The 15,938-nt window shown below is 34.4% G+C and overlaps 1 protein-coding gene across 13 annotated transcripts in view; it reads left to right on the forward strand.

Moving 5' to 3' along the window:
* Nucleotides 1-15,938, forward strand: part of DPY19L3 (dpy-19 like C-mannosyltransferase 3) — a 45,203-nt gene that overhangs the window by 2,746 nt on the left and 26,519 nt on the right. For 9 of the 13 annotated variants that reach the window (XR_004841903.1, XR_004841900.1, XR_004841901.1 and 6 more), the window contains exons 2-10: nucleotides 504-561; nucleotides 847-987; nucleotides 2,520-2,653; nucleotides 9,644-9,734; nucleotides 10,586-10,707; nucleotides 10,907-11,052; nucleotides 12,768-12,891; nucleotides 13,641-13,775; nucleotides 15,523-15,654. Coding sequence is in view for 6 of the 13 variants with exons in the window: in XM_035893614.1 (XP_035749507.1) it covers nucleotides 504-561; nucleotides 847-987; nucleotides 2,520-2,653; nucleotides 9,644-9,734; nucleotides 10,586-10,707; nucleotides 10,907-11,052; nucleotides 12,768-12,891; nucleotides 13,641-13,775; nucleotides 15,523-15,654 (1,083 nt within the window). In the remaining 7 variants the exon portion in view is untranslated. Of the gene's footprint in view, nucleotides 1-6; nucleotides 151-503; nucleotides 562-846; nucleotides 988-2,519; nucleotides 2,654-3,161; nucleotides 3,287-9,643; nucleotides 9,735-10,585; nucleotides 10,708-10,906; nucleotides 11,053-12,767; nucleotides 12,892-13,640; nucleotides 13,776-15,522; nucleotides 15,655-15,938 lie in introns of those variants that run through there. The other 4 variants (XM_009638039.2, XM_035893615.1, XM_035893612.1 and 1 more) reach the window with 4 other exon arrangements.

Here is a 15,938-nt window from a genome sequence, read left to right on the forward strand (position 1 = left end):
AGATGAGCCTAATCCACTGCAAAAGCTTTAAAACTACAAAGTTGTGTGGTTGAGGCATATTTCTTAGAGCATTACCAGTCAGTTACACCAGTGGGAACACAAATATCTCGTGTTTGCACTCTGGGAATTGCAGGAGTTTTTTGCATTCAGGTGGGACATAATTGATTTTCAGATGTCAAATAGCAGGTTGAAAGCAGTTTTATGTATGGACCATGCTCATGTCAGAGCAGAGAGTAACAGGGAATTCAGAGGGGAAGGACTAGCTGCTCTACATTTTCTTTTTTTTGTAATGTTTTCAAATGTTATGGTGCTTTAATAGTATAAAACGTCAAGGATTTTTTTTAATGCTGTCTCTCTAGTTTTATATAGCCTGTGTTCTCTATCGGTTTTGCATCTTATGGCCCCCTTTCTCAGGATTTCCTGAAAGCCAAGATTTAAACAACTGGCTTTCTATTTTAGGTGCTCAACTAAAATACCCTAAAAGGACTAATTTTTCTTTGAAGGGCTTGCACTTTTTCAAAGAAATGGAGGCTGGTATGGATTTTGAGTCAAGGGCCAAAGGTGAGGGCTGTCAAAATATTGAATCATTCTGAAAACCTGGTCAAGAGTATGTGAAATTGTGAACTTAAGTCTTTACAAATTTAAGATGATGTTTTCTATAATTTGCACTGAGTTGTAAAAATTTAAAAAATCTTGAATTTTTGTAAGATACATTTCAACTACAGTATAGTTCTGCAAGTCAAAGTTTCTGATGGCAGTAAAATATGGTTCGGTTTTCAGATATTTCCTGTGGTCTTAAGTGAATGTTTGGGTAGGAAGATGCATTGCTTGTATGTGTCCATTTAGGAGTCAGACTGAAGAGTAATGAATTAGTGACTGACGTCATGACAACCGTAAGACAGAGAAGGGTTGAAAAAGGCGATGAGGCGGCTGAAGATCAGTCTTCAGAGGAGAAGAATGTGAAGCCTGATGGGAAAATTCTATCTGGTGGGTAATGAAAAGGATTGGAACATTATGGCTTTTTAGTAGTGTTTGGCTTTTGGTATCTATCCTAAGAACAGGTTAGGACTAGGTATGTAACAAATACATTTTCATACTTGATTATCTATCACCAAAATTAACTGGGTGAGACAGAGGGCATGCAGAGTACTGCATGTCAATCTCATCTCTATTTTAAAATCCTGATTTAAATTGGTGAGAACAATTTTTTTCGATTTAATATCAGTGACACTCCATCAGATTTTGTATAGCCATCATGGGTTCTTAAGCGAATCCCAGTTCAAATCATTGGTAACAAAAGGATTTGAAGACCTCTGATGACTTGTACTTAAATATAAGCAGATTGCACATGAAATCTGACTTTAACTGCAAACTCTTGCTTTTTGACTATAGGACAGATTAGCTAGGTAAATTTCAAAGAGAGACATTGTTTCTAAATTTGAGGATCTGTTTAAGTAATCAAATACTGACAATGTTTTTGTTTGGAATTATAACTTTAGAGTTGGCAAAGTTTGTTGGGTTTGGGTTTTTTAATTATTTTAAGTGATGTTTTGATTTAAATTCCAAATGTTTCTATATGTGCAACTTGGGTAGTTGAAAGGAAAGTTACACTGTTGTTTGTACACAAGTACACTTGGGCTATACACAAAAGGGGAAAGCATCCTAGTTCTCATCCAGCCCAGCCCTCAGTCCTGTTGAATTGCATGTTTGGTAGCCATTATGTAGACATCACACACAGAGTATGAAATAGCCATTTCAAAGGTATAATTCCAGATCACCAAGTACCATATTAAGGCCTATAGCAACAGTAAAAAAAAAAAAAAAACCAAACCAAACAAACCTAAAAAACCCAGGAACATAAGCGTACAATAAACTGATTGAGCTGCTTAGAAACGCAACCTTTCTTTCCCATCATTCCATCTATAATCTTATTCTGATGTCAGCAGGAGGTCATCTGCAATTCAAAGCATGACACCATTATCAAAGGCTGCTTTGGCCGCTATTCAGTCTCTTTGTGTGTATTTAGTGAGACTTCTGAACGTTCAGTGTTGATTTTACAAAAACCAAGCAAACCCCCCCAAAACAGGCAGCTGTTTTAAGACATGTGAAGAAGATTTTAATTTCTTACTTTGTGGTCTAACAGTCATCCTATATTGCCTTAACTAAAAAAGTTGCCCTGGAGGATATTTCAATTTAGATTTACAAATTAGATATGGTACTTATCTAGATTTGTATAGGATTGTGGTTCTTAAACTAGAACTTACAGGTTCTTAAACTATAACTACATTTTACCAATTAAGGCACACCTTATTTCACTTTGCATGTAAATAAAATACTCTGAGTTTGCCATAAGAGAAAATAAAAAAACGCATCTCCATAAAGACCTCTTAAAACCAAATGCCCTCTTACCTACAGAATGAAACTGTACTAGCACAGGCAATGTATAAATGAGTTGCCAAAATTCCTTTAAGTTGAATTATGTGTTCCGTAATTACAGAGTGAAATATTTTTCTTCCAAGATCGTACAGGTGGAAAGCTGTGGAACATACTCTCAGTAACTGTTGGTGGAATTGTTGCCATCTCTCTTGGACTTCTTACTTCTGTTTATGTTGCTACACTGCATGAAAATGACCTGTGGTTTTCCAATATTAAGGTAACAGTCATTTTCATAGTTTCATCAGTGCTTTCGTAGAGCATTAATATGAGTGTTAGTTGAAATTTCATTTATTTATGTATATCTTTTAACTTGCTCAAAACCACGAATATTTCATTTGTTCAATTTTAAAAAAGCTGTGCTTCCCTTCCTACCACCTTCTAAATACTTGATAATTTCTATAAATACCTTCCCCCAATTTTTCTCTAAAAACATTGCTACACAGCTCGTGCCTGAGTTGTAGCTATGGTTTTCCAACCACTGATCATTATCTAGAATAGAATTTCAACAGTCTACTATATTTTGCTCTCTAATCGTCTTTCTTTTATCCAAAGCCATCCAAAGCCAAATGAAAAACAGTTAAACAATATGCAAAATCCTGGCACATAGTTCTTTAATTGTATTTATACTATGATATTGTAATACAGTTTAGGCAGAGTCTCTTACTATTCAATAGTAATTTTATATAATGTTATCCTAAATGTGCAAACCATAAAACATATTTCAGACATTCACCAGTGTAAAACCAACCATTCCCAAGATCCAGGACTAACTAGATTTTTCCTAGAATCATTGCATGGGAAAATAATGCAGCTGTGCACATACCTAAATTTAAACAGAGAAAAGAAACAGGTGAGTCATTTTCCTTTTAGATGCCTAAAATTCAATCTGTTAGGTCTACGCATTGCGTTATTCAAAGAGTAGATGTATTTAACTGGAATATTTGCATTGCAATACCTTTCCTATATGATGTACTTTTTCTGTTGCAGACACATTTATATTCCTGCAATAAAAATAGTTGGCACTTACTAAAAAAGTTGCTGTTGTATTATACATATAGTGCTGGTTTGTACCCACTCTCATCTTTCTTTGAATATATAGGTAGTGTATATGTATTGAAGGTGTACCTTAGGTTTGCCTTTTCCTTCCAAAAGCAAGTATTGATTAATTTCACAGGTATTGTATATTTTGAAGTACAAACAGGCGTGGATTTGTGACAGTGTATGAACATAACAGATGCAGCGGTTTTGTTCTGTTGAACTGATACAGAGGGACACAGAGTTCACTGAGAGAAGCAAGTCCGTAGTTACAATTAAGTTTCCCCCCTCAATGGATGAAATGTGTCCATTTTATTTGATAATTGTTGTTTTCATTTTAAGTACACTAGAATGCAATTAGCTATCAAAACTGAAATAAAACCTTCTAGATATTTTTAGTCTGGATTGTGTTGTCTCTGTAGCCCTCATTTCATCCTGTGGAATTGATATGATAACTAGTAACATTGGAACATGAGCCGTTTTAACCAATTTGATGGAAAGATTTCTAAAAAGCATTAAGTTCATCTACCAGCAGGTTAAAGGAGAAAGAAATGCAGATATTCACATTCTCACATTATACCTTCTTCAGTAAGATGTGAAGTGCACCAGAGAGTGCATGGGGCTACAGTGCTTGTTTTAAATTGGTAACAACAGGAAAGGCTTTAATGAGATTTCATATATTATTAGAGATAAAATAACCAGTTGTAACACAGAGCCAAAAGTGATCAAGCTTCATACATACTCCTGCTTTTTGAAGCTATGTGTTCAGTGAGTGTATACTATTTGTGTTTTTCATGTACACACTCTCGACTTAGATTGTTTCTAAGGATATCTTCCCAAATAGAAAGCTATAGTTCTAACTTGGTTGATCAGGAAAATAGAATTTATTTTGTAAACACTTAGGTCCCAAGTGAGATTCAAAGGTACTTCTAAAGATTTGTTCTTGAATTACTTGTTACAGCTTGAGACCAAACAGGTAGTATCCCCTGCAGTTTATTTGCAAATACAAAGAAGGTTGGGGATGAGTCAAGTATGATCAAATTTTCTGCAATTGTCTGCCAAGTCAGACTCTGACTATGCTTTCACTTTGATTAACAAGGTTTTAATGTTAACTTAAATATAGTCTAGACTTGTTTTCTTGCCAGTATCCATATCAGAGCATTTTGTTCCATAAGCAAGAATAGAAAGATAAGAAATCTAAATGCTATATTTTGATACACTTTCTCATAAGTAAGCAGAATACACGGATGACAAAGTTTGAACTCAGTACTGTTTTAGGAATAGTATGGGAAGATAAGACTGCATGTGAGCCTGTGAAATTTCCTGCAAAGCTGAGACAGGAAGGCTCATCCTAACATCTGTGAAACAGCGTACAGACATCTCTGTGCCTATATGTATGAGTGGACAGTGTAGTATCTCTAGATGTATGTATATGTTTTCCAGCATTTCGGAATCAGCTAATCTTGTAATTACAGTACATACTATATACTATATAGAAGGCAAGAATAAAGTACACTATGGAACAATCTGAAATCCTTGAAAATTATGTTGAAAATAAATGGAAAACTTGCTTTTTTCCCTGACGTATTATAGTTTGGCCAAAGTGTGTATTTTTGCATATATTAACTGTGAATTTTCTAAAAATTTCAGAAGAGTTAGTTTTATTTTAATGGGTACCCCAGCCTGAATTCTCAGAAGGGAAGACTGCAGTCTAGTCCTTGGCATACAATTATTGCATGCCTAGCTTAATAAAGCACAGAGGTTATTTTGTTTTCTTTTTGTTAAACATTACAGATAGAACAAATGGACACAATACTAATACACACCCAGTAGTTCATTGACCCCCATGCCTATGAAACAGTGATGCATCACTACTGCTCTGAAACATAGAAAAGAAAATAAATTCTGAATCAGTTATATTTCCATACATTTTAAATTAGTAACTTCAGTCACTCTGAATTGGCTGTAAACAGGGTGAAGTTGGGGATTTTGTGTTACTGAACTCTGATACAAAAATTAAACAACAACATATTATCCCCCTGAACTTTATTCCTTTCTTCCAGTAAGCTACAATTAGTCAGATGATAAGAATTCATACAGAAAAGAGTACGTATGGCTACTAAATTAATGTAGTGAGATGTAAAGGGAGACTTGTCATTTTTTTCTTTTATGTGAAGGTACTTCTCTCTTTGTACATCAGTAGGAGGAGGTCTGCAGTGTTTATCTGACACTTTTGCACTAAACTAGACAGAGGTTTTTACATATACCATTTAGGTATAAAAAGTAGAATTCTTGTTCGGAAGACCCCATTGATATATCAACATCACAATTGTGTAGTTACGAAATTGTGCAGTTTGCCAATTTTATTCAGCCCTAGAAGTTGAAAGTAAAAAGAGTTCATTATGGAAAGACATGATTTTTAACTTCTAAATAATTGAAGTCACAACTTGCACGTACACTTGTAGCGATTGCCTTTCTGTAATTACAATTGCAATTCATAGAAAGCCAGTTCAGTTTTGGGTGTCTTCCAGCAATGGTTCACCCAACTAGAAAAACTGTTCTGTGGTTGTTACACTGTTTTGGTCTATTTTGAATATGGCTTTCAACAGTGCATTGATTTCAGCTGCTGCAGTATGTGTGACTCTTGTTCTTACTTGCTAATAAATATGCCTGCTATTATAAATTTGCCATAGTCATTGGAGAAAGATGTAAAATTGTTTTCTTATCAGAAGAACTGAAAATGCAAATCTTGAAGAATGATTTATGCTATGAATGAGGTACATGATTGGTATTCTTAGTTTTTTATTCCAAGACTTCCCAAAAGAATGACAAAAAAAAATGAGAATGCAGAATACCATGTCACATAGTCAGAAGCTTTCCTGAAGTCAGATCCCACTTCCAGCAGGGATCGCAGGAGGTTATAATCATTTATCTCAACCTAACAATTTTGAAGAAAAAAGTTTGAATCTCTTCTGATATGCATTAAAACAAAGATTTCTGTTTATGATGGTGAAAGCCAAGATTGATTTCTTATCGAAAAATACTTTCTCAGTTTTCTGAAAACTTTCTGGCACAACACATATAAAATGGCTAGTCTATTTTCAGTGATTTTCAATAGCAGTTTAGTGACTCCTCCTCAAGTACAGTATCTTTTGGGAACAGGATCTACTATGAAGATAATAAAATGGGGGAATGGGGGGAGAATTTCATCACCTCTCCTGTCAGCTGTTGTATTGCTTGTTCAAACGCAAACCTTGAAGAACAGGAATGATCCAAGGCCACGTAGTTAATCAATACTGTAACACAAACAGGTAAACTTCAGAGGTTTCATTTGTTCTTCATCCCTTCTGAGTAAGCATTTAGACTACTATTATTGAGTTTTCCTTTAATAAAATTGCTGCTTGCAAGAAGAATAAAAATACCAAATTTTAAATCTTTCAGATACACAGGATAAGAATCCTGGGATGCCTTCTCTGAAGGGCTTATATTTTCCCTTTTTACATTTTGAGTATAAAAGAAAGATGAAAAAGAAGTGGGGAAATGAGTAGCCAGCTAATTAGAACTCTACAAAGTGAATGTGTAAGCCATGAAGAGAAGGAGGGCAGTCTGGTACTTGGTGGTACTTTTCCAAAGAAGTACCTGTTGAGTTGTTATGGGTATTTTTACTCTGGACTAAAAGTCTAATCTGAGTAGGAACCATGCCATTCTAACAGATGGGTGTGAGGTTAACCAGCCAAGACACCATGTTCAAGGATTAAATGCGTTTGCTGAAGGCATGATTCTCAACTGGGAACATTGATAGCAGCTGTCTGTATTGAGTTTACACTTGTATGGTTGAGACAATTTTCAAATCTTTCTGATGTTAAATTGAACAACTAAAATATATTTTCAATTACACAACTTGTGGTTTAGCTTTGTCAAAAAAGAAAAGTAATTGGAGCTTTGCTTATGCACTTTATAGAAAAACTCAACTCAGACTTTCGTATTCTGAATGACTTGGTTAAGGAATTTGAGGAAACCCAAGCTCTAGAATTTTGCACTGCCCTCGAGAGGAAGTCCTTTGTACTTTGTTTTGAATGCTTAATATGATTAGGCTACAATTGCATAAATTGAAATCATATGCAACTCTCTATGTATCCTGGAGGATAGTGTTCTTTTTTTCCCTGGAACAGTTATAACTTCTTTGTTGAAGACTCACAAATTGAATATACAGAAAGATAAACGTGTGCTCTTACAATGCTTACCCATAAGTCTGTATGGTTTTATTGACGTGGAATACTAGGAAAAGTATAAATTGCTACAGAACTGGAAAAGTATTGTGAGTGAATAAAACAGATGTTATCTTAGCATGAAACAGATGTAAAACTCACTAGTGTTTGTCTCATAAAGTATAGCATTTGGTTGAATACAGCTGGTGCCAGGATTACAAATTAATCATGTTTGAATGCATTTTTGCTAATTAGATCCCCCTCTGTGACTACTCTCTCCCCCTTAATAAATTCCAAATGTTAACATTCCTTCTTTCTTCTTTTTTTTTTTTTTATGAGCACTTAGAATCAGCCACGTTTTGGTATTAGAAAACTTCTCAGTAGTGATGAATTTGAAACTGGAGCTTGTTCAAAATCCAGCATTCTCATTTTGCTAAGTGTGTGGCTTTTAGTACTTAGTGCCAATGTCAGTTTCTTCTGCTGGTATTATATTGATTTGTATGTTGTAGAGCAGCTGGAAAGTTTAATTGTGAACTTACATTGAATCAGATGCGTTTTTATCTGTTGATTTTTCTCAGACCAGAATTAATATTGGTTTAGTTTGTCAACAGTTGACTTCAATAAAACACAGGTTTTGAGATGGGAGTCTATACTGGGCAGTAGAGGTGGGAGGAACATGATTTTTTATCTAGCTTTATGTTAGCTCTGAAATAGTATTGATTCTGTTCCAGCAAAAGAGATGGGACTATATAGGAAAGATTAAAGTCTTGGAATTCTATGCAAGGCTGCATTACCCAGAATCGGCATTCATAAAAACCTGAGAAAACAGTAACATTATGTTATTTCGCTAATGTTCTTTTGTAAAAAGAGCTGACTTAATAAGATTATTTTTAGAAATCTCACTTAAATGTCTCGACAACTTTCATACACCACATAACAGGAATCTCACTGGATTTTCAAATCTGGATGTAAACCTTTTCTAACTTACTGCTTCTGAGAGATACTTGTTGGGACGTTTTTACATAAACTACTAAAAAGATCACTACTACTAAAACAAGTTTGTATGATATGCCTATTGTTTCTCTTCAAATTGGTTGTTCATGCAGTCTTATTTTCTTCAAATGTGGTTGCCCAAGGCTCTGAATTTGTTAAATTTCATTAGGTCTTCACAACTAATGAATTAACAAAAGGAGGTGAATACCAAACCAAAGAGCCTGTGCTGAGAGCAGTTTTCTGTAGGAGAGCTTTCATACCTCACTGCTGCAATATCAGCCAAAAAAGCAGCATAGTTTGAAGTGTACCTAGTTTAAATAATTCGAACATTTTAAAATTAAAAATAATAACTTTACCTACACCTAAAACCAAGTAAAGAATCACTTTTCCTTTAACCTATAATTTAAGTATGAGAGTGATGAACAGCTGGCTTCCTACAAAAAACAGCATTTAAACAAGTGGGCAGCAGCATACCCTGCCAGATGAAATCTTAGAGTGGCATTATGATGTAGTTCCCAGTATAGCACACTGAATTAATTGAGCCTTAAGGTGGCAAAGCCAGGCAACACTATGGGATATCTACATCTAGAAGAAAAGGTTAAATGCATGGAGCAAGCATATGCAGTTTTAAAGTCCAGCTGTTGGCCACTGCGCCTATCTAAACATTGAACATTACAAAAAATAGTAAAAGCTCCAAAATGTTTCCTAACAGCATAGCAGAATCACAAAAGGCATATGCGTTTCCCCAGCTAACAGAGGCATTGGCACCTCAGCCATTTGCCTCTCACCCTAATTTGCCCACGTATTTTACCTTTATTTGAACTCAATTGCATAGAATGCATGAACCCAAAGGCTCAAGCCACTGGATAGGTCAATTTCCCTGGTGCAGCAAGAATTTGAGTTGAAGGCAACTTTATGTGATTGTGAAAAGCAAATGGAAAGTGAATTTACTATTGAACTTTCACTTGCAGGAAGTCGAAAGAGAGATTTCATTCAGAACAGAATGTGGACTTTATTATTCCTACTACAAACAGATGATTCAGGCTGCTTCCATCCAGCAAGGTATTGTAAACTGTAACGTAAGTTTACTTTGTGCTGCCAGCTGACTATTTTTAATATTTTTCCAAATCAAGTTGAGACAAGGAATACCATAACTGTGAAAGATAGTGTAACAGTTGTACTGGAGACAGATTTATTCTGTTCAGACACCTGGAAGCCACTAAGTTACGGACGTAATAAGTTTCACAATGATACATTGGTTTCTGTGCCACACCTTCACATTCTGATGAAGGCAGTCACTTTGAGGGACAACTTTCATATCTGTTAAGTTTTCAGCCTCTGCTTTATTCAGTATATTAGTTTCATTTTTATTCTTCCCTTGTTTAATTTGAATTATGAGCTATCTGTGGGAAGAGAAATTTTTTTTGCTGTGTGCCTGGACAGTAAGTGACACAATGAGCAGCTTCCAAGGAAATCATATACAGTGATGGGGTTTTCTGTGACAGTCTCATGTTTTCTAGATACTTAACTTGCTCCCTAGCAATTTTGCTTATACTACACATTCCGCAATATTAACATCACCTGTGTTCAAAATAGTGACAAGAATGGTTCTCAAGATCCAGTATGTACCACAGATTCTATGCTAGGAATGTAAGTGTAAAAATAAATGGATTTTGTATGTCACTAAATATATAGTACTTGAATTAGCACTCTGAGTCACATTCAAAGCAGGGAAGCTGAAGACCTCAGAAGGTCATGCTGATTCAGAGGTAATGTGATCTGAATCCTTGACTCAAAGTTTGCAGTTTTTGATGAAAGAGCCTAAAATACCTTTGAAAAAGTTATTCACTGTTCAAATGAAGATGGAGGGGGAAAATGACAATCTCCTATTTCAATTTCTCTTTATCATTAAGGTTTACATGGTTTAGTATATGACAATAAAACTGAATCTGTGAGGACAATTAACATACTTGAAAGAATGAATGTTTACCAGGAGGTGTTTCTCAGCATTCTGTATAGGATTCTTCCAATTCAGGTAGGCATTTATTTATGGCTTTAGATTGTAAGTGCATTATGAAGATTGCGCAGTGAATCATAGCTCCCCTTTTTAGTTATCTTCTAATTAGAAATATTCCTGATACCTTTTTAATTTGTAAAAGCAGAACCTAATTCATATTAAGTATAGTCCCCCCATGAGTGTTTTATGTCAACATGAGTGTTCTTGTGTTTTACAGCAATACCTAGAGCCCGTTTATTTTTATATCTACACTTTGTTTGGACTTCAGGCAGTTTATGTCATTGCTCTGTATGTAACAAGCTGGCTTCTTAGTGGAACATGGCTTTCAGGGTTGTTGGCAGCTTGCTGGTATATTACAAACAGGTAAGTGAGATTAAACATTCAATCTTTCTAAAATTGTACCTCATTTCAAAGGTAAGGCATTAAACTTTCAAATGCACAACTAATTGGACAAAAAAAATGAAACTATAAGGCCTCTCTCCAGATTAGCCAGAAAGTGGAAAAAAAATGTTTTAAGTCATACACAATAATTAGAAAATAATCAGAAATGAGTTGACTTTGCAGAGTAGGATTTTAAAGTTTTACAAAGCCTGAGTAGAAAATCTTGGCTTAAATTGGTCTGTGAAAGCGGACTGCATCTTTCAGATGTGTCTGGATCTCCAGATGATGTATCCTGTCTCCTCTAGCCTAGGATCCCTTAGGTGTTAAAGACACCTGTATGTGTGTGTGTGTGTATATATATATATATATGTGTGTGTATATATGGTGCGGTCTTTCCTCACCACCTTACACCCAACCTCCAGGGATTCTTTCAACAACCTAAAGTCAACAAAGTTCAGCTTCCCTGTACCCTTATTTCTGTAGATATCTCCTGCGTTAAAGCTCAGAGTAAAAAAAGATGGTAATTGAGCTGTTCTAGTGCTTTATCACTTGAAGAATTCTTGATCTGGAGAGAAAATCTAAAGAACTGTCTTTATGCCAACAGGAAGCTGCTGGCATGAAGCTAAGACTGGTGACATAGGCTGTTATCTATAAATGAATCAAGAAAATAAAAGTACAGTGTCAGTTCTATCAAAACTGTTTGATACGTTAATCAGCAGCTGAAAGAAGTCTATGTGCAAGTGTGTCCATTACAGAATAGTTATAGGTATATAGTGGTAAAATGTTTCTTTCTCCAAAGATGAAAATAATTTAAAAATACATGCAATGTGCAGTAATTTACATGTTTATTTCATGAGGTCATCTTTTCCATTCACAGAATATTTGGAGCAGATTTGTTTTGTCTATCTTTCTAATAATTCATGAACAATGGAAGCTTGTTATCTTTTATGCAAATAGAATAAGTACGTGGAATTGATTTGGATAAAGACTTTCTGTCCAGATGAAGTACATATGAGGCTACTTGAGTAACTCCACTTTAGACATTTTATCATCCAGCTAAGCATGTCTCATGTGTTGCTTACTTTCCTTTTTAGTAAACATTTTCTCTACACAAGAAAAAAAGGGAAATATTTTTTGTTTTTAACTTTTAATTCAGGCTTTGTAAATGACTGCCCTTTGGGGAACTTTTACTAACTTCCGCCACATACTTTTTATGTTAGAACATTCAAAAAATGACTAGAAGTTCCAGTTTAGTGGTATTCAAATCTAATGCACAGTGAAAAAATTGTTACCTATTTATTCTTATATATGCTTTTTGCAAACTAAAAAATGAAGTAAAATTACCTGTGGCGTGAAAACTCCACATGCTGGATTTTCGGAGTGTTTTTGTTTTGGGGTTGGTTTGATCATGTTTAAAATTACCCAAGCTATGCTTTATAAGACTTAATCCACAGTATAAGTTTTTTAACAGTAAGTGAAGCTAAAGTACAACATTTGAGGTATATGGATGACTTGCAGAACCTACATAATGAAGTTTTTTCAGAGCCAGGCATGTTGAAGGAACTAGAGTGTAAAGCCTCCATTTTTATCAATAAGTAGTTAAAATACCACAAAGATGCCTGTCATTACCACCTGTCTGTCACCAAGTTGGTGTTTTATTTGTTTTAAATTTATGAAACTCCATTTGTTTCGTACAGAATAGATACTACAAGAGTAGAATTCACCATTCCTTTGAGAGAGAACTGGGCACTACCATTCTTTGCTGTTCAGATAGCAGCCATCACATACCTACTCAGACCTCATTTACAGCCTGTTCAAGAAGTGAGTATTACTAACAAGTATGACACAGTAAAATTAGTCTCAGAAAACCATTTATAAAACTTAGGACAAAATACTTAAGTGTTTTTATAGCACACACACACAAATCACTTATAACGTTGAAAACATTAATCAGATGAGCCTTTTGTTAATTTAGCTGAAATACAAAGGAATACATATGCTCAGCACTGAAAAAAAAATAAAGGTAAGCTCTAAACAGTACAAGACAACAGTACTGTGTATTTAAGAAAACATTAGAGGAACACAAAGTGGGCAGGAGAAAAGCTTGTAAAGCATAAGGATTAAAGATTTTCTTTTGATTTCATTTGTTTTTCAGACTTAAGAGGTTGTCCTGATATGCAAGAATAAAAGCAAATTGGTGATAGTTTCTTTGAGAAGCAGTTCTTAAGTTATTACTCCTCAATTTGATCAAATAACTGCTATTTGTAGCATAGCAAAACACGTATTGCATATTAATCTATGGGCTGAAACTATTTGAGATCTCACTGTTTTCTTGGAAGTAATATTTACAATGGTAAAATACAGGCATAAATACAAGAACCTGTAACTAAAAAAATGTTCATTATCTTCAAAGCAGTTATTGCAGTTAGAAAACTTGTATTAATGTTTTAAAAATGGATTTAAAATAAAACCAAATTAAGGTGGGTTTTGGTTGTTTTTGTTGGGAGGGGATCGGGTTTTGGTTGGTTGGTTTGTTTTTTAGTAAAGGAAACTTCATTCCCTCCTTCCAGAGATTGACACTTATGACTGTATTCATAGCAACATTTCTCTTTAGCCTGACTTGGCAATTTAATCAGTTTATGATGCTGATACAAGCATTGGCATTATTCATACTGGACTACTTTGACATGCTTCCCACAGCAAAGGTAAGACTATGTTTGGAAATAATCAAATTTTTTTCTTTCCTATCATAATGGTAACAGTTTTGTAGGTATTTTACTAACCAGTGGCCTGGATGCCCAAAGTAATACAGATAATACACTGTGCTGCTTTGTGCTTTTAGGTAATCACAGTGTATATACTGCAAGTATAAAAATAAATAATCAAAACATCACTGTTTCTGATTTTTTTCAGCTGATTTTATTGCAGTTTATGTAATTCACTTCTATTGTTTAATTTTTATCTAGTTTTGTTTAGAGACAACTATATTTTAACACTCTTAAGGGATTGCTTTTAAACACCATCATAACAGTTGATCTAATACCACAGCTTAAGCATGTCCTCCAGAAGTGGTCATAAAAAAAACAAAACAAAAACAAAAACAAAAAAAACCCCAAAAAACCACCACACCACACAAAAGGAGCACAAGAAATCTTTGCCTAAGCTGAAGTCATTTTGCCTCAAGTATTATCCATCCTCATCTGAAAGCTAGGTGTAGGCACTGTACCAGAAAGAGGAAGAAGATAGAACAGATTGCTTAAGAGAAGCAGCTAGCTTTCATACATTGAAATTCACCACAAAATAACAACGTTGCTGCTGCTATGTTGCTGAACTGAATGAGCCAAAAAGTAAAACAAGTGTTACTAAGAAGATAAGGGATCATTTACAGTCAGTCTTAGGAAATAGAAATGTACTGTAGGAGATGAAAATACTGTCTTTGAATTTAATGTTGCTGTGAAATTCTACCGAGATTATTTTAGCCCTTATAAAAGCTTACACTACTTGAGAAAGGTTTGAACTTTACTTTAAGGAAGGTTACAGGAGGGTGAAGAGTAATTAGTGTTAATTTCATTTTAAATTTGAAGCAGACTTGAACATTAGTGATTGTATTAATTTATCTGAAAATTAGTATGGTGGCTGCATATCAAAATAAATGTGGTTTATTTAACAGTTTCTAAACTCTTCATTATATCTGCAAATGCAAGCTGAAATTAGCAATTAATGTGACTAATCAGCTACCTTAAAAGTTGGCAAATTGCCAGCTTCATCCTGAATTAAACTAAAATGGACTTACTGCACCACACTTAGTCTGTATTAATTTTCCAAAAAGTCCTACTTAAAACTGTTGGATTTGGGCCATTTGATACTGACTTACACCACTGCTGTAATACAAGACTGAAGTCAAGATCTTTGTGTCACGTAAAATTTACGTTTTGGTACCACTGTATCAGAAAATCTGCTGGGTTTTAGTGTTTGCATTCAGCTGAACATTTGTAATAGTTTAGCATAGCTCAAAGAGGACTTTACTAAACTATTATAAAAAAGTTAATCAGCTGATGTTTGACTGCTGAACTGCACTGAGTCAGAACACTTTAGTCATAAAGACATTAGAGAGGCTATAGAAACACTTCTTTGACTAAAGAAAATACAAAACATCTTCCAAATATTAAGTAATTAATAATTTCCTCACTCTGCGGTTGTGTAACTTATCATCTGCTTTATTATAACATCAGGCTTCCTTAGGTATAAAATAGGTATAAAATACTAACATAACTAGTTCAGGATATAAATATAGAAAAGATATAGTAATGGCTTTAAGTGTAATGATTTAGTGCAAGAGGATACTTTTTTTGTAAAAATAATTGATGTTGAAATAAATTATAGGACATATTCAAAGCAAAGCAGCTATGACTGTAAAGTTTTGTAGCCATAAAAATCTCATTATTTTTACAGGTTATGTGGCTGTATATAATTCAGATTTCTGGATTACTGCTAGTCTGTGTCCTACAGTTCTTTAATTCTATGATTCTTGGATCATTACTTATAAGTTTTAATGCTTCTGTCTTGATAGCAAGAACAATGCAGGTAGGTACTGAAATATTTTTGTAGTACTAAATAAAGAGTGTGAGAGAGATCTATATAGGTAAATGAGTAATTTATATGCATTATAATCTTAAATTACTAATACTAATTAGAGGAATTACTATAGCGTAAAGCAACAAAAACATTGCATGATCAAATAATGAATTCAATTACACTAACTACAGCATAACCAAGCACATCAGACACCATAATTCTGTGATTGCTATTAACATTTATGGTTGTGCAAGCTGCAGTTTGGATCCTGCAAAAAAATTGCAAAAGAAAAC

This window comes from Egretta garzetta, unplaced genomic scaffold (genome assembly GCF_000687185.1).
Source record: "Egretta garzetta isolate BGI_Z169 unplaced genomic scaffold, ASM68718v1 scaffold354, whole genome shotgun sequence".
Taxonomy (NCBI): Eukaryota; Metazoa; Chordata; class Aves; order Pelecaniformes; family Ardeidae; genus Egretta; species Egretta garzetta.